This window comes from Orbicella franksi, chromosome 12 (genome assembly GCF_964199315.1).
Source record: "Orbicella franksi chromosome 12, jaOrbFran1.1, whole genome shotgun sequence".
In the NCBI taxonomy this organism is placed as follows: Eukaryota; Metazoa; Cnidaria; class Anthozoa; order Scleractinia; family Merulinidae; genus Orbicella; species Orbicella franksi.
The window spans coordinates 1467123-1485096 of record NC_138156.1 but is presented as its reverse complement, the minus strand read 5'-3'; the positions used below and the strand labels follow the sequence as shown (position 1 = coordinate 1485096).

Sequence of the window (17974 nt, the reverse complement as noted above, 5' to 3'; positions counted from 1 at the left end):
TTCCTGCCTTTCTTTATAATTTCCTTTTTGATTGATACACCTTTTTTGGTTTTACTTGTACAGTAAAGGCGTTGCTTGAAAAGAGTTAAAAGTTTGTAATTGTTTAACCCTACGTTTGTTATTCTAAACTGCATTTTCTGCCATTTCAGAAGACTTCAAATCAGACAGTGTTTTATTTGGAGCATACCGTGGGTCCTCCTAGTTGGCTCACACTAAGGCTTTCTTTCTTAAGCCCCCACCCCCCCCCCCTTCTCCCACTCAAAAAGTTGCTGCGCGGCTGCTGCTTTTTAAAGATATTTTGCGAAAGATCATAAAAATCTTAGAGAATCGTAAGCTGGGCGCAAAAAAACACCCCCTCAAGTTGTGTATAATTGTCAATGCATAATGCAACCTAAATATATTATTCTGCTTTGAGTATAGTGCCTGCAGATAATGTGGTAAAAATAAAAAATCGTTAGCCAAGTCATATGGATAATGAAACGAAATAAAATAAACAGATTTTAAAATGTACGTTAACTCATTTCCAGCATCAGATTCCACTCAAAAGCTAACGCAGCCACGTTTTGTTGACAGCTAGGTAAAGACCCTAGTTACCTCAGCTTATGTCTTCAGTTTGTTATAAGATAAGGATCAAAATATTTATGGTAATTTTTTTACTACGTGATAATGGCTTACAGTTAATGGGAAGATTAGTTGCCTTTCTTGAAGAAGTCTATATTAGTATATTTTTTAATAAATATTTTCCAGTTAGTCTGCCTACAGACCAGCAAAAAATAAACGTCGTCTGTGGACAGACCAGACAGACTATTTTTTCGGTGCGCACTTTTTCCCATGGCTAGCCGGTTAGCCCCCAACCAGAAGTTGATTAGCCCCCATTCAGGTTTAAATCCTTAAAGAACGAGGAAAAGACAGTATTTCTGGCTGGGGGCCAATTGCCGTCTGGTCAGGGGCTAATCGCCTAGGGGCTAATTTACTAGGGGCTAAACGAACAGATACCCTTCCCATGCCACGCCGTCAAAATGAAGGTTTATCACGTGATCAAAGAAGCCATCTGTTTCGTTGTTGACTGGAGTCTGGGTCGACTTCTGGACTAGGGGCGTTCGCCATACATGTTTTGAAGCAGTTGTAAAGTATATTGGTGAACAAATATTCCGTAAGTTTAGCTCAGTCATGGGAAACTGCTATACAGTTGGACCGAATGAAGCATTAGTTCGTTCAGGTAAAATTATGTTTGTATGATTTCTTTCTGCACGTTATGAACAATGCGTGACGAGGGTTGTAATCCCAAGCATTTGATCATTATGCTGGTCGATTTCGTTTTACACAACCTTTCAATAGATTCACACATTCACTGCTTTAGAGCGAATTTTGGTGATCGTTATACTTATTAGAATCAAGCTAAAGAATACTTAAACGTTGGACGAACTTCCACGAATCCATCTTTCTTCTTCTCGGAGCATAAAAGCGTGCGGTAATTTTGCAGCGCAGTACAAGGGTTTTCGATCGATATCGGGATGTTCCGCATTGCAATCTTTACTTATGCATGCAATCAATTCTTGACTTTAGGTGGCTGCTGCGGCAATGATGCCAAAAAAACCGTTATAGGAGGATGGGTATGGGCCTGGGCCTTCGTAACAGACGTCCAAGCGTAAGTAAAAATGATCTTACCTGAACCGAATGCTCGTCGTCTTTCAAAATAACAGGTGGTAAAGCTTAAGCTTATATACAGATGTCATGACTACTCGCGCTGTACATCTTTACTTTCCGGCAACCAAGTTTTCATCGTAAATCTGATTACTGGACACATTTCTCTAAGAAAGCATTCATTTAGAAGTTACACCAACTGAGGTTCAAGACGTTTCCGTGAGAATGCCAAATTGGCTCGTGTTTGGATACAGAACGTCACTGATTCTTTTGATGTTTTGCTGACTCCTCATTTTATTGTGTTGTGCTTGCTTTGATAAGCAATAGATTTGGAAAATAGTGTTTAGATTTCAGGTTTAATGGATAGTTCACAGATCATGCAAATTCACAGGATTTTGGATTTATTCAGCTGAGTTTCTTGCTATGTTTTGTGGGATGTAGGGATAAGGGGATTGTAGCTTTCAATATAGCTCAAACACATTTTCTGGGCACCAAAGTCAATCAGATCTTGCAATTTAAAGAAATAGATTTGGTTACTATTAATCTGAGAGGGCACAGGGAAGCCCCTTCATGTCCTTCATGGCTGTGAACATATTGCGGCAACTGGTGGAGACATTAAAAATGTAGACATACAAAACTCCACGAGATTTTGTGTTTGGTTGTTTGTTTGTGTGTGTGTTTTGGTAGTACTTTTGGCCCAGTGTTTGCTGGTGTTGTGTATACTAGCCATATGATGAAAAACACTGATTTTGTCCCAAAAGTTTGATGAATTTGGATTTTGCAAAACGATCAAAAAATGTGACAAATATTACTAAACAGTAAATAAAGGGGGTTGAAAACATAGACTGATAGAAAATTGGTCCAAGCAAGGAGGTATTATTGGAACCTCTTTTTCCCTCTTTTAAATGATCTCTCTATTTGTGCTTTTGGCACACATTTCATTTGGACAAAATTAATGTGGCCAAAGCTTTGTGATGCATTCATTTAGGCATGTCAGTTTAAAGACAGGCAATGCCAGACAGATTATGCATCAAGATGAACTCATTGATTAAGTGCATCTTGAATGATACACTTATTGCTAAACTGAGGGCATATTGTGCCTAATACAGTGTAAGGTGTCTTCTTATGCATAATATAGAAGATGCAAAATTCATCCAGATGAATTATGTGTTAATTTTCTTTTTTAGTGTCATAAATCATTCATTTGCCCTTTATAATTTGGTTTATGTTCTTATCTCAGGCTAACTTTGGAAGTAATGACATTGAATCCAAAATGTGAAATGGTTGAAACTGCTCAAGGTGTGGCTGTGACAGTAACAGGGGTTGCACAAGTGAAAGTCATGACAGAACCTGAACTGCTTAAGACTGCTTGTGAACAGTTTCTTGGAAGAACAACGAGGCAAATTGAGAACATTATCCTGCAGACATTAGAAGGACATCTCAGAGCAATCCTTGGTACTCTGTCTGTGGAGGAGATTTATAAAGGTGCAATGTAGATAATGCAAAAATGCTGCTAAATTGTACAAACCTATAGGTAGCCCATTTTTTGATCCCTGGCTGTTAATAGTTGCTGAAAAAATTATCGAGTGCACATACACTACTGTAAATCTCAAAGTGAATATTCAGTCCACGCAATTATTGGCCTCATAAACCAACACCTCATAGATATCTCAAGCTCATAATCTAATTGTTAAATAGTGTGTTGTAACTGTGTGGCCACTTAACAAGTAGTTTCCCTTTAAGCACTTGTATCTCATGTCTCAATGTTTCCTTCAAAGATCGTGAAGCATTTGCCGCTCTGGTTCGAGAAGTAGCATCTCCTGATGTTGGAAGAATGGGTATTGAAATCCTCAGCTTTACAATAAAGGACATTGAAGATCAAGTCAGTTATTTGGATTCCCTTGGTAAGACACAGACAGCCAAAGTGAAGAGGGATGCAGATATTGGTGTGGCTGAATCCAATAGAGATGCTGGAATAAGGGTGTGTACCTAACAAAATAATGTCTATGTTATTTTAACAAGGTGATCATACAACTTGTGTCTATTAGACTCTGTGCTGCGATTTATCATTTTATGACCCACATGCTTCACCCCTGGGTCCAAATTAAAGCACAAAACTCACAACAGTGTATTTTTCATCCTTCATGTGTCAAGAACTATATTGATTTAGTAAGAGTTCTATTGTATGATGATTAAGCTTGGTTTTACTGGATTTACTTGTTAGCAGTAAACAAAAAGGCTTTTATTTAATATAAAGAACTCCTTAAATAGCTCCATGTATTTAATTGAATCAGGAAGCAGAGTGTGAGAAAGAGAAGATGGATGTTGCATACCAAGCCCAGACTAATATTGCTGACTCATCAAGAGAGTACCAGATGCAGAAAGCTTCTTATGACCAGGAAGTGAATGCCAGGAAAGCTGAGGCTGAACTGTCTTATGAATTACAGGTGAAATAAATTTCTGGTGCTATTTGCGAAGCAGGAAATCAACTCTACATCAAATGTTTTAAAGATGTGGGTGGTGAGACTTTGGCCAAAAACATAGGCAAAAAATGAAGTAAACAGTTTCATAAAGTAAAATGTGGATCATAGATCTTTCTTCAGCCTTGGTTGGTATGTTAATGAGTTCCTCCAAATTATTTCTTTTTTCAAACGAAGCTGATTTAAACTCAGGTGTGGGACTGTTAGTGGAATTGTACTGTGTTATACTGTAGTCATCAAACATGTTGCCTTCTTTACTATTTGAGCGAAATTAAAAATGACATTCATATATACCAGTTTACTTTTTACTCTTCTGTTTCCGAATGTGGTTGTGGTGTTGGGTTTGAGCAAAAATATTGGTGAATCAAAGGGTTTTGGCAAAAAAAGGCACAGATCGGCAGACTTGCATACCCCTATTCACACCTCCACCCCCCCCCCCCCCTCCTTCTTGCATCTCATGATGCTTGACTTTTCTTTAAATGACACCAAAAAGTTGATACATGGTACTGTCACTCCTTATTGTGATTTGTATCCAGCAGAACCTACAGTGTATTTTTAAGTGTCATGAACATTACTCTGGAAATGTTTCAGTGAATCATGTAAGAGTTCTTTAGCTATTTAACTCCTGGATTGCCTTGTTCTCTTGAACATAACTTGATAGGTATGTTTTGATCTGTCTTGTTTTCAGGCTGCAAAGGAGAGACAGAAGATCAGAGCAGAAGAGATTCAGATTGTTGTCGTGGAAAGGAAGAAGCAGATTGAAGTGGAAGAGAAGGAGGTGGCCAGAAAAGACAAGGAGCTGGTTGCTACTGTCAAGCGACCTGCTGAGGCTGAGAGCTACAAGGTGGAAACCATAGCTCAGGGCAGAAGGTGTGTACTTGTAAATATTCCATGTGAGATTATATCTGCAAACTTTCTTGTGTTGTGTGCAAGTCTCATGTCTTGATGTCTCGTACATGCCAACCATTTTCCACAGCTGACTCACATAGCTGAACTAGGACTGTCAAGAAATATGTAAGCTTCGTCTAGTTTGAGAAATAAAAGTCCCATGTAAATCATGCCTCTTATAAGTTGTAAATTGAGAAAGGTGCTAAGTTGCCACAAGCATGAGAAAAAGAAATAAGCACGAGTCCTTGACAGTAGTGAAACTCATGTAACCTTATGCACAGTGGTTGCATGTTCTAGCCCCTGAGCTCATAATGAGCTTCATGTAGATCAGTTACTTGTAACATAACTGACTTGAAAAAAGTATCTTAACCATGATCAACTTAGACCCAGCAGAAATTAAATATCACTGACGGTGGCCCTGTAATCTCTCTTGTGTTTAATGTAGGACACAAACTGTGTTTGCAGCTCAGGCAGATGCAGAGAGGATTAAGGTGGGAGAACATTTCAATGTTTGCATTTTGCACTATTCTAAGACAAGACATACTATTATTTTAGTGGCCAGTTGTAATACATTTGTCTTGTCATGTTCTTTAGCAAGACATAAACTCTTGCAACAGTACATCCAATCTCTCCACCCAGCAATGTAGACAGATACCAGTGAATTGATAGAGTTCAAGTCTGTTCTTAGCACTAGCTTCAGTTGTTTTATGGTACACTCAACTTCAACTTCACAGCCATGCTTGTAAATAGCAAACTGGTAGGCTTTTCATCAGCTGAGATGATTAGCCATGTTTAATGCTTGAATGTGTTGGCCCATTACCTCTCATGTTACAGTAACTCACTCAGTGATGGTAAAAGAGCATAGCTCATTTTTCACAGTTCACAACATTTTTTCCTGTAGCAGCTTATTGACTGCTGTAAAATACTGTTCATATTTTTAGATGACAGGCTCTTCAGAGGCTTCTGCCATTGAAGCTGTCGGCAAAGCAGAAGCTGAGGGTATGAGGCAAAAAGCAGCAGCTTACAAAATGTATGGAGATGCTGCCTTAACCTCACTGGTTCTGGAGGCATTACCAAAGGTCAGACAATCTTATTTTCTTTTAACACATTGCTAACAGGATGGTAACTATTGTATCAAATATTTTAAATGACCAGATATGTCTGTTCGGTTTCAATGAATGGCTAAATTTTGGTAACTTAAGGTGGCTCCCTATAGTTTTATGATCACACACGCACTGAGGAGGAAAGCTCAAGTAATCTGTGTGCCCTCAAAAGAAAACGTCAGTCTTTTTGGATAAATCATTTTAAGACGTCAACGTGAGCACAAAAAGCAAAATTAAGCAGTGGTAAAAGACATATCTTTGCAAAAATTGAAAACACTGCCTTTACAAACCCTACTTTCCTTGTGTTTAAAATTTGTACCCTGTAGGATGCGATGTGTTTTAAAAATCTTGGAAGATTTCACTGAAGGAAATTCAAGAAAATCACAAATAAAGCCGTAAAAAAATTATAAAATACATCTGTTTTGGGCATTTACAATTATTAAAGACCGAAACTCAAAATTTTAATTGAGATGATAGTAAAACACTATTTAATCATTGCTTATTACATCTGTAACAAGTCTGAGAGGACTGGGTGTAAAAGCAAATGCAAAAACAGCACTCAAAACATAACACTTGTACATGCAATGCCATAAATGATTACCCCATGGAGCGCCCTCAACTCTTTTCCTTTCGGTGACATTTATATGGCCAAAGTTGAGCAAAGTGTTTTTGTCCATTAGAAACTCATAAGATGTTATGGGTTTTAAGACAACAAGACAACATGCTTTTAACCATCACTAACTCAGGGCATAGTTTTGACTAATGGCAAATTCACACCCAGACAGAGTGATACAGAGGCATTGAAAAAAAGCTTGCCACTCTACAGGTTAAGGGAAATTCCTGTAAACTACATAAAGACACAAGTTGATTGATAATAAACTGAATGGGATAATCACCTGCTGGTTCTGGTCATACATGTAGGCATACAAGCTGTGGGGGCGAGGGGGGCTACAGCCCCTCCCCCCCCCCCCACCCCCCAGCTACGGAAAATTACGTAATTTTTTGGGCAAAATGGTCATGATTCAAGCAATGACACTTAGAGAAAACATTACAAAATAATGCTGTTGATGTGATTTTCAAAACTTTTAAAAAGTTTCTTCTTTTTATGAAGCTCTGTGTGATAATATGCCCAACCGGTTGTCTGTAGGTCATTGAGTGGTTTCTTCAGTGGGTTGGTACCTGAAGTAGTACCATGTGCGTATGGGATAAAGTTTACCAGTTGTATCTGCTGCTGATCTTAAGTATCGTTGGCACACCGAAAACACCATGGTAGTCAGTCGGGACAGCGTTTTCAGCCTTTCCTTTTAGATTTTAATCTACTTTCTCTGACATTTGCCATGCAAAAAAGGACTTAGACTGAAATGTTATGAGGGACCTGGGGTTTTCTGTTGGCTACAAGTTGGCTAAATGTGTATCGTGGAAATCCACAATAAGGATATTATTTGGTTTCCCAATTTTCCATCAACAAAACAAGGACACGAATCAAAGCGAACAAAGACCAAGACTTTTTTTTCTTGTGGTGGCTCTGAAAGGGCCATTTAGAATGTCTTAACAATGGGGTGTTTTAATTTATTTCTTGAATTTTTCTTTGGAGGTGTTCCTCTAGTACATCCATTTTGTTAACCATCTTATTTATGTGGCCTCTGAATTCATAGAAGGCTTGCAGTGTTCGCTGCAAGTCTGCTGTGGCCAAGACTATCTCGAACGACTTCTAGCAATGCCTCATGTTGTTTTTTGAACGTCTCGAGTATGTCGAGATGTTCGTCTCGAATATATGATTGCTTCTGTAACGGTCGTCCAAATGGTCCATCTTCAAACACAAATGTCACTGTTGCTAATCATCCGATCGCTGAGCAAACGCCATGAAAAGAAGCACTTTTTCTTTTAATAAGTTCTAGATGTTACTAGATTTAGACTGTTGATAGAGGCCATTGAGTATCCAAGCTTTCAATAGAACTATCATTGTGAACATTTATGTTTTTCACACAATTTGAGTGCATTTGCAAAACGATTTCTACACTCATGCTTTCAGGCATTGAGTATTTTTTTTCGGGCAAGGTCACCGCCCCCCAAGTCCAAGGGTGCCCGTACGCCTATGGTTCTGGTTGTATTTTGTATTATATCACGGAAACTTGAGATGAGTAATGATTCACCATCACTCATCAGTTGACTGTTTTTTGTGTTGTAGGTGGCAGCAGAAGTGGCTGCCCCGCTTGCTAAGACAGATCAAATCGTAATTGTTGGTGATAATGCCTCTGGCGTTACTGGTGAGGTGTCCAAACTCGTCAGTCAGCTTCCTCCAGCTGTTCAAGCTCTTACTGGAGTTGACTTGAGTGGGGTAAGTATTGAGGATTTGTTTTTTCATATCAAACAGCATGACTGATTCTTACTTTAGCCAGAGAAAAGTGTTTCACTGATAGTGAAGTGGTTGTGTTAATGCAAGGTGGTTGTTTTGTATTATAAATATAAAAGCAGTATTAATTACTATTGGCATAATATATATGACATGAAGTTACAAGGTGGCCAATTTAGAGTTCACTGTATGTAGCTTGACTTGTCAAAGTGCGACTCCATAAACCAAAGCTGTCAGTTATGTCTGTTTAGTGACATCTTTGTTGGCCAAAGTAAAGTTACTTTATTAAGTGAGGCACAGAGAATGTGACATTGACAAATGCATTCTTTTATTCAGAGTGAAGTCTTTTCTTAATATTCAATGTAGTTTGATAGTAAAGAATGAAACATAAAAGTGATGCTTGCATTAATAAGTCTTGGTTTTCTTTTTTTAGGTTATTGGCAAAATTCCTGGTGCAAAATGAGAAAATGTTAGAGATGCTGCTGTAGAATAATTTGTTTTAGGTAAACTGATCCTTGGCTAGATTTTTTTTAGAAGCAGTTTTTGTTTTTCTTTTCTACCACAAGGAAGGAATTCCAACTTGCTCCCAGTCTTTCTTTCTTCCTTCCTTTTAAGAAGACACCAGAGCAACTGGGATCAAGTCTCCCTCACAATCTTATTTTGATGATTGATTTGTCACTTGATGGATTGATTGATAATCAATTGAGTAGTGCTTTTTGAAGCAAGTATAACACTTTTTTAAGTAGTAAAACAGCTTATTTTGGTAGAGATGTTTGTTAGCTTTCTTTTTCTCTGCCATGGACTTGATTATCGAGAACCTCAGATACACATCACTGATTCCTTCCTAACACAAGTTAAGCAGTATTCAATTTTGTACGCATTTGTAACGTTTTTGCATAGCTTAGCCTTATAGCAATTTCCGGACTGGAATTCAGTGCTATTTTAAAATAGCATATTTACAAGCAAGGCTTCAACATGTATGAATGCTGAAAGAATGTGGGGAATTGAATTTGATGGTGTGTTTTATAATGTCTGTCAGCAAAAAAAGTGTGGCTGCCAGCAGGGTTTATGTAACAAGAGTTTTAGTCTGTTTATTTTGTGTATATTCAATAGTCTGTTATTGTGGATTTGCTACAAGCAAATAGCAGAATTTTGTAGTGCCATGTGCAAAAGATTTGTTTCCATTTTAGCTTGGAGTATGGACTAGTTGTTCAAAAGGTAGATAATGTTATCCATGACTGTCAAGTTTATACATGCTAGCAAACTACAATACTATCACTGTGGACTGCCATTTTGTCCAGTTGTAAATGTGTAAATTATCTATCCTTTCAACAATTGGCACCAGTATTGTAATGTGAGTGTCTACTTAAGTACTAACAGAATTTTTGTGCCAGAACTATAATATTATCAGAGAGCTGAGCTCAGAATTATCATACAGACATAGCAGTTAACAGTCAGCATTTAGTAGTTATCCAACATTCCTATTCACCCATTTACAACAGAGAAATGTTCTTCTTAGGACAGGTTAACAAAAATGAACATTCCATAGAATAGCTTTGCTAAGTAGTGTTAATGTAGGACTGTGCAGATAGTCAAACATGAAAATAGTGTTTTGAGACTAATACCCCATTCACACCAACATGTTTAAAAGTGGTTTAACTAAACAAGGTAAAAATTAGTTGCTCATACCGTACACACCCCACAACTTAACAAGGTGAAAACCTGTTTGATTAAAAATTAATATGTTAGCAAGGGGTTTAAAATTTGTCTTTTCAATATGACTTCAAAACGTCATGGACAAGTCAGAAAAAGCCCAAACCTGATTTAGCTAAACTAGTCTACTTGGTGTGAATGGAGCATTAGTTTTTGATTAAGTTTAAGACTAGTCATAACAGTCCAGCTTTAGCAAAGATAATCTGATTTGTGCTTTGGCATTCCCATGGATTTTTCAAGAACAGCACAAAACTTGCATGATACCATTGTGACCTTGTTACAACAATGGCCTTGCAACCACTGGGAGTTGACTTGTCTAGGCTCATGATGCTGTTGTTTATTAATCTGCTCTGGTGTTGTGACTTGGGAAGTATGATGGTATTGTGCTTCCAGTGGTCATCTGTTGATGGTCAGCTACTGCTGTTAGTTCATAGCAGCAAATACATGTTGGAGAATTAGAATTCTGCTTTGCATTGTGCTGTGTAAAAATAATTTGCCACCCTGTTTTGCACCACTTAGGACAGTGAGTTAAGGCCTGTTCATTCATCCAGTGTCAATGGAGTCTAGTGGCTGCTAGTACCTTTGCACAGCACGCTTACAAGTTTAGGTGCATGTTATACATATTCAACGAATGTAGGAGGACCTTAAGCAGGAGGCAATATTATAAAAGTGCCCCTGAATTTTTCAGATAAAGACACCTCTGAAACCAGGGTCCTATTTCAAAACATATATGAAATGATAAATAATCTGCCTGTATTTAACTTACAAATGACCAATGCGGTTGTAACCAAGAATTTTGGTGAAGTCAGTGACATTGTATATTCACTTAAAATATACTTTGTTTTGCCAGCTTGTGTGATTATTGTGTCCCTCAATGTTATAAAGGTTGCAAGAGAACTATTAGGAAAATGTTGCTGTTGTTTCAAATGTAGTTCACTCCAGCCACTAAAGGTGGCTCAAAACATTTTCCAGTACTTTCCAACACTTAGATTTTGAAACGCAATTTAAGGTGGCTCTGAACGCTACGTGCAGAATTTTTTTAAACTTTGCCAAAAGTTTCGTCTTATCCTGCTTAACAAAATTTGATAATAAGAAAACTTCACCCTGCCATTTTTGAATTGCAAGCCCTTTAAGTTAAAGCTATAATTAAGGGTGTTGTCAGCATGTGATACTGTTACTGTTGCTATGGTAACCTATTTATGTCATGAAAATGATAATGTTCAATTGTGTTCACCAATGATTGAGCAGTTTTTTGATACCATGATTACAGCACCAATTGATAAAAGCATTAGTTTGTTCAGGTAAAATTATGTTTGTATGATTTCTTTCCACATTTTAGGAACATGCAATGAGTGGTTATAATGACCCATCAAACTCATGTCTTGGAAACTGTTTTGTATTCCATGGAGAAACACCATGGGCAGTTAAGGGTCTTTTGTTCTTCTTCTTCCCATTCACTTCCTGAAAATGTAATAATCCTTCCTTCTGCTTTTTCCCCAAACTTCTTTCTTTCCCAGTTTGCACTCTGGTATTACACGTGCACAATAAGCCTAGCTATCCCTTGAAAAGCCTGTTATGTGGAGACAGAAAGCACACCAACATCTGCCAGATACTAGAATATGTGCTCAGGCTAATATAAATTTGGTGGCAGCTCAAGGATGAGTGAGATGCAGAGAACATTTCTTGATTTTTGAAGGTGAGAATGTCTGGACTTTTGGTAGGGGTATTTTCTGGGTGTTCAAAATAGTACTATCTCCCAAGGTTTGTACAGAATCTGGAATATTTCTTGAAAAAGTATGGAAATCTGCAAGCTGGTTTTCTAGAATTGGAGTAGTCTGGAAAAGGTATGGTTTACAGAGATATACTGTGGGGAAAAAAGTCTGGTGTTCTTCCAAAGTGCAAAGAGGGACTGACTAGAATCTATAGTTAACCAGGGTTATTGTAACTTTAAGAACAAGATTGGAAACTTCTCAAAACTCAACAATTCACCAGATTTAAACAAAGGAAATCATCACCGTAATGCTTCCTAATAAAAAGTATTCATCTCCATTCTCTCCTGAGTTTTAGCTTTGATTGACAAGATATATCAAACACACAAGACCATGTTTTACCACAATTCCAAACACCTTGTAGTTAGTCAAAAATACTCTGCTATGCATTGTATTTTCAACTCTCTTCTCAGTGTTTAGAAATGTGGTCAAACACAGTCTTTCATGTTTGATATATTACTTTACTAATTAAAATATGGGACTTAACGCTTGACAAAGTGACTACCGAGGATTGAATTTCCAGATTAATGTAAATCACAATAAACAGCATGCACCACAGAGACTGTCACCACTAATACTTTCTTGCCTCAGCACAAATTATTGTAACTGGAAACAGGCTGTTTTTTATAGCACACAAGCCAAACATATTACATCATTAATAGCACTGTTAAAAAAGTGTGCACTGCATAGTTTACATATTTTACATTTAAGCAATAGGGCACTTTTTCCATGTTTACATAGCCTCATCTAACCACAAGGAGGGATAGGAGAATTCGAGACAATGTTATGACGCAATTTATCATCAGTAAGAGGACAGATACATAAAAAACTGATGTCAATTTGTTAAATAACAAGCAATGTGAAACACTCTGTTGAACAGATTTCAAAAGGAATCAACTGAGCAAACTACAGGAGTGGCAAACTTTGGATGACCTGTATGTGTCATATGCATCAAACACCCATACAAATCATTGAAACTAGACAGGTGCAGAAAGCAGAAAAAATTGTCTGGCATTTGAACAAACCAGCTGGATATGAAAGTATTAGTGCAATGTAAGACAAGGCTGTTTTCTGACTTAGTTGCAAGCACACTTTCACCCTTATATCTTATTTTAACATTCAAAACTGATTTCATTATTTACATGGTGCATTTGTAACACTGAAGATCATTCAGTTATATTAAATTAAAAGAGAAAAAGCAAAGTTTGAAAGGAAAGGGTAAAAAATCTACTAAAAAATGGGCATTTTTTTTGTTCATGGCATAGCTTTTTAAGTTTTTCTTCTATCAAACAAAATGTCAAAATGTATTAGAAAACAGCACGGCTGTTACACGAGGAAAGTAGGCAGTCTTGTTTCCAATTGCTTTCCATCTGCATTACCTTTTAGTCATTTTCAAACTTTGAGAGATCATTTGAAGGCCTGCTGTAACAAACTAGTAAGAGCAACATCCATGACAGGAATGATATCATCAAACAAAAAGAGTTTTGGCCTCCTTTAAGCTGTTATCTCGGATATGCTGGCTGTTGTGGAGACTGTTGCTGTTGCCACTGCAGTTGCTGCAGTTGTTGTATCTGTTGTTGAAGCTGCTGTTGCGTCATCTGTTGCTGCTGTTGTGCATTACCACCCCCAAGGTCTATAGTGAAACAAATGCAGTTGATAGAGTTGCACTCTGGCATGGCACAATTACAAGCACAGTTGCAATCACCAAACTGAAAAAGAGCAAAGAAACTTTTTAACAAATGACTAACTAAAGGTGAAAAGGATTTGACACCTGCAAAAAAGTAATAACTGCTAAATGACTACAGCTGGTAAGTTCTCTAATTCAATGCAACTAGTCAGTGTGGTGCTTAAAGTGAGGATTGATGAGTAGATCACAAAAATGATATTTTAAGTATCACGTACTGCACACTCTGGTCCATTGCAGTCTTGACACATGGCTCCACCTGGCTCAGCATTCATACAACAACAAAATGTATCATCACACCACTAGGATAACAACGTCAACAACAATGATCAATTCCTTGTCTAATGTATCTTACATGTGTATATGTTTGTCATTAGATATGTCTGTAGCAAAGTTTGGTCAAACATTTCATTATCGGAGAAATGGCCAGTTTAACTAAATTGAGTGGTTGCAATATGTAAATCATATGTTGAGGTTTGTTTTTTGCATGTATTATGCCACTAAGGGTAATTACTCTTGGAATCAAATGAAACTACTGGCAACTGCAAGCAGATGTAACAGGTAACACAATGGCAAATGGCTTTCTTTGGTCTGCACTTATTCAGCACTTATTGCACAGCTGTGTTGCCCTTAAAGTTTTATGTGTTATCCACTCATCTCATTACTGAGAACAACTATTTATATGATAGCCACTACATTGTACTAAAACATATACAGTGGAATCCCAATTTCTCGAACCTCCAAGGGAAACAAAAACTGGTTTGAAAAATCAGATAGTTTGAGAAATAGGGGTAAAATTTCAGTGTTCCACTGAGGAGAGGGAAATGACTTTTGGTTCAAGTTATTGGGAGCTTCTAAAAAATGAGGGTTCGAGAAATGAAAAATGATCATGATTATAACTCCAAGTTGTTTAGCACCTGTTTTGAGGGACACATGCAGTCCAAACAAGACTTTTTACTTGGTGTAGAACAGTCACACATTTCAGCCATTGACAAAAAGCAGGCACAAAGGCAGCATCTCTGTGCATCATTCTCATTTGCACAACATGATCCACAACATAGCTCTGATATCCATGAAGGACATATATTTATTCCTTGTGACTGTTAAATGTAAATCAAGATTTTATATTAATCCTTAAAAGTATCATCACTGTTAAATTGTTGGTAGCAAGCAGTCTAAATATTTTAGTACACACTCTTAAGAATTCCAGTCCCAAACCTACAATTTTCAGCTAAAAAAAAGCAAAGCAAGTGCCTTCTATCATGGAACAGACAACAATAGCAAAACAAATCAAATCCGTAGATTTCTAACAGAACTTGCCAAGTGTCTAAACTGCTCTAGGTTAAAAGAAGTATCGTGTCTTCTCCTGAATGGCATGCTACTTCATCACAGGTAACCTTGTTGCAGCATAATTTTTAGGTTACATTAACAAGTTACGAGGTAACGAGGACACAGCCCAAGTCAACTATCAGGCATAGAAATAGAGAATGAATAACTATATTGTTTAAGTATAAATCTACTAGTCGTCCAAAACTTTATCTCAGTCCTCTTCAGACACTTTGAAAATGCAAAGAAGAGGCGCTACCAGTTTGTGCGCACACAGCTGGACAACTCCCTATCTACAACAGCCAGTGATAGTGAGTAACATAGCCAATCAGAGAACAGCATTCACAGAAGAATGCTGGTTGATTTACACTAATACTGGATGGAGAGTACTGCTTGGAGAAATTATTCAGAATCCAGTGGTTTCTTGAGCAATTTGCTCTCTGCATCTCCCTCTAACTTACCTTCAAACATTGCCTGATTAGAAGAAAAATGATGACAAGAGCCAGGTATGATCCAACAACAATCATCACAATAGCAGCTGTCGACAAGGCCTGGTCACTGGTGTCACTGGGACCTGGAGTTGGCTGTGAGACATGACAGTAGATATTAATTAATACCTATCACAATTAAAGCACTCCCTGAGTTTCCAGTTACCATTATCCTATGCATGAGCAGGACATAAGGAGGATGTTTCACGTTACTTATAGTGATGTCATCATCTCATCTATGTAGTTAGGTACAAGTATTTGTTTCCCTGGCTGAACCAATCCTCACCCAGCATGTAAAGCGGAGTATCATCCGCGTGCTGCAAAATGCAATAAAATCTGAAATATAAAGTTGTCAGGCAAAAAATGCCAACAACAACCAGACAAAGGCAAGCAGAAATTATGTTGAGATTAACTTCAAGTGTGAACAGGTTATCTCTGCACTAATTATCGTCATGTTTGTAATAATGCTCCCATATCTATCACAACCGAGGATTTTTACTGAACTTCCTTAAAGATTGGTAATACCCCCTGGGGGAGAGCACTGCCATATATGGGCTATATAGGTATGTGCCGCTGTAAAGGGTATGGTTTTCAAGCAGTTTACTCTAGAATAGGGTATATAAATCAGAGCGTTTGGGTCTAGAATAGGGTATCATTTTTCACAAAATTGACTAGTTGGTTGAAGATTTTATCTAGACTAAGGAAACCAGGAATTGCCACTCAAAAATGTAAAAAAATCAAATCAACAAGTTTAAATTTACGCAAATCAGCCTCAACAGTGTCCATAGATGGGGGGATTTGGGGAGTTTACTCTAGTATAGGGTAGCAAAATTCAGCTGAATTAGCTCTGGCATAGGCTAAGGGTTCCAGGGTCCAAGCGGCACATCCCCAGCCAGAAAGTACCTCCCCCGGGTGGTAATACCCCCTGACAAACTTTAAAAAGTTAAATGTTTGCTCTCAGATTTGTTGGCACATCTTAGCATTTCATTTTGATCCCTCTGCTATCTAGTGAGTCAAAACCTTTCGTAGACCGAAGCATAACACAATAGGCACTTTTGTGACTCCGTGGGACGTAAATTGGTGGTGGGTATTCTGAAAGTTAGCCCAAATATGAAAACAAAATTGATTGTAAAATTAACCCTAACGGCTAATACCCTAACGGCTTACCGCCGTTTCGCTCAGACTGCGTAAACGGAAACAAGGGTCAAAATAAATCCGTTATTTATAATAATATCGTGATCACCATTGCTATTGTTTAAAACAAAGTTTCCGTAGGTCACTACTCACGCGAGTTGTCGGAACCATGATAAACTTCTTCTGTGCTACTGTCTTCACTTTCAGGATTTAATCAATCAATAAACCAAACTAAAAACCAAAATTAATCATCTTTTCCTCATAGAAGCTCCAAGATGTTTTGTTGATTCCGTTCCATGCGTAAAGAGCGAAGTTGTTTTTCAAGAACCCACCAAACTGTCCAAACAGTCTGAAAATCACATCTTGCAAGCGAAATACCGGATTCTCTTTCGTCAGAATAGCGCTCTGTTGCCCAGTTTTCACTGCAAAATTATAACGTCTGCAAGTATAAAGGTTTTTCGAGTACAAGCTTGAAACAAAACTATTTTCATCCCCAAGATCGTAAAAACAAATTTACTCTCAAGGCGCGCTTTCGGTCCCAGCTCTCTATCGTCGATCATGATGCCTCGTTCTCGCGTCTTTGCCCGAGCGGGATTAGGCCCGACAACAGTTCTTTGACGGATGAATACTACCACTTTGAGTTAGAAGCTTTTAGTATGTAGTACATATCTATTATGGATTCGTAATTAAAGGTTGTGTACCATTTGTGCAAAAACAACACATGCAAACACAGTACGGAGCTGTTTAGTCACACATTTCAAGAAAAGGTGTTAATTAACAATTAGACCCGTAGCCCTTGCGGGCCACGGGTCTAATTGACCCGCGGCCCTTGAGGGCTAAGGGTGTAAATGTTTTAGTATCACCCAACTAGTCAGACAGAAAAGGCAATAATCAAGTTAGCAAATGCAAGTTGAAGAAATATTTATTTGGGAATAAAACGAAAGAAAGCGTCACGCTTGATAGGGCCAATTTCGCTACTCAAGGACAGTTACTAATAAACTCTAGTAGCATAGCCAATTAAAATGCAGGATTTGCATTAGTCTACTAGTTGGGTGATACTGACTCAGGATGGTTACTATATCCTAAATTAAATTAAATTAATTACTAAATTAAATTAAAAATATAAAACAGTGGTGATAAACATTTTAAAAACATGCATTTTATGCAAGCTACGATGGCTGAAGACCAAGAGTTTATAAATTAAATTAATAACGAAATTAAGTTTGACGTCTGTATCAACAGGTGTACTTTTGATAGTTTGGTTCGGTCCTCATTTGGTCCAAACTTGAGTTAAGTTTGGCTCTTGAAAAGTTCGGTGTCTGAACTGGGCCTAACTAAACAAAAATAAACCACTTTATTTAGGTGTCAAAGTGTTGAGCACTACTGTACTAA

The 17974-nt window shown here is 37.7% G+C and overlaps 2 protein-coding genes across 2 annotated transcripts; one reads left to right on the top strand and one right to left on the bottom strand.

The window, feature by feature from the left end:
• The first annotated feature begins 1074 nt into the window (after nucleotides 1-1074).
• LOC145462889 (flotillin-2a-like) lies at nucleotides 1075-11195 on the top strand. The gene is made up of 10 exons (XM_081446538.1): nucleotides 1075-1219; nucleotides 1567-1648; nucleotides 2885-3129; nucleotides 3423-3625; nucleotides 3939-4091; nucleotides 4813-4994; nucleotides 5458-5503; nucleotides 5954-6091; nucleotides 8304-8453; nucleotides 8902-11195. The coding sequence occupies exons 1-10, from the start codon at nucleotides 1171-1173 to the stop codon at nucleotides 8929-8931; spliced, it is 1278 nt and encodes a 425-aa protein (XP_081302664.1). The 5' UTR covers nucleotides 1075-1170; the 3' UTR covers nucleotides 8932-11195.
• A 693-nt stretch (nucleotides 11196-11888) lies between these two features.
• Nucleotides 11889-17153, bottom strand: LOC145463407 (uncharacterized). The gene is made up of 5 exons (XM_081447161.1): nucleotides 16736-17153; nucleotides 15422-15544; nucleotides 14552-14734; nucleotides 13853-13936; nucleotides 11889-13659 (listed from the first exon to the last, which is right to left on the bottom strand). The coding sequence occupies exons 1-5, from the start codon at nucleotides 16751-16753 to the stop codon at nucleotides 13453-13455; spliced, it is 615 nt and encodes a 204-aa protein (XP_081303287.1). The 5' UTR covers nucleotides 16754-17153; the 3' UTR covers nucleotides 11889-13452.
• Nucleotides 17154-17974: the final 821 nt, after the last annotated feature.

Excerpts from the sequence above, each read along its gene's own strand:
- LOC145462889 (XM_081446538.1), top strand. The coding sequence starts at position 1,171 with ATGGGAAACTGCTATACAGTTGGACCGAATGAAGCATTAGTTCGTTCA. Across the intron at positions 1,220-1,566 it reads TGAAGCATTAGTTCGTTCAG|GTGGCTGCTGCGGCAATGAT; the intron begins GTAAAATTATGT and ends TCTTGACTTTAG. Across the intron at positions 6,092-8,303 it reads TTCTGGAGGCATTACCAAAG|GTGGCAGCAGAAGTGGCTGC; the intron begins GTCAGACAATCT and ends TTTGTGTTGTAG.
- LOC145463407 (XM_081447161.1), bottom strand. Across the intron at positions 14,735-15,421 it reads TAATCAGGCAATGTTTGAAG|TCACAAGGAATAAATATATG; the intron begins GTAAGTTAGAGG and ends TACATTTAACAG. Across the intron at positions 13,937-14,551 it reads GCATGTGTCCCTCAAAACAG|TGGTGTGATGATACATTTTG; the intron begins GTGCTAAACAAC and ends TTGTTATCCTAG.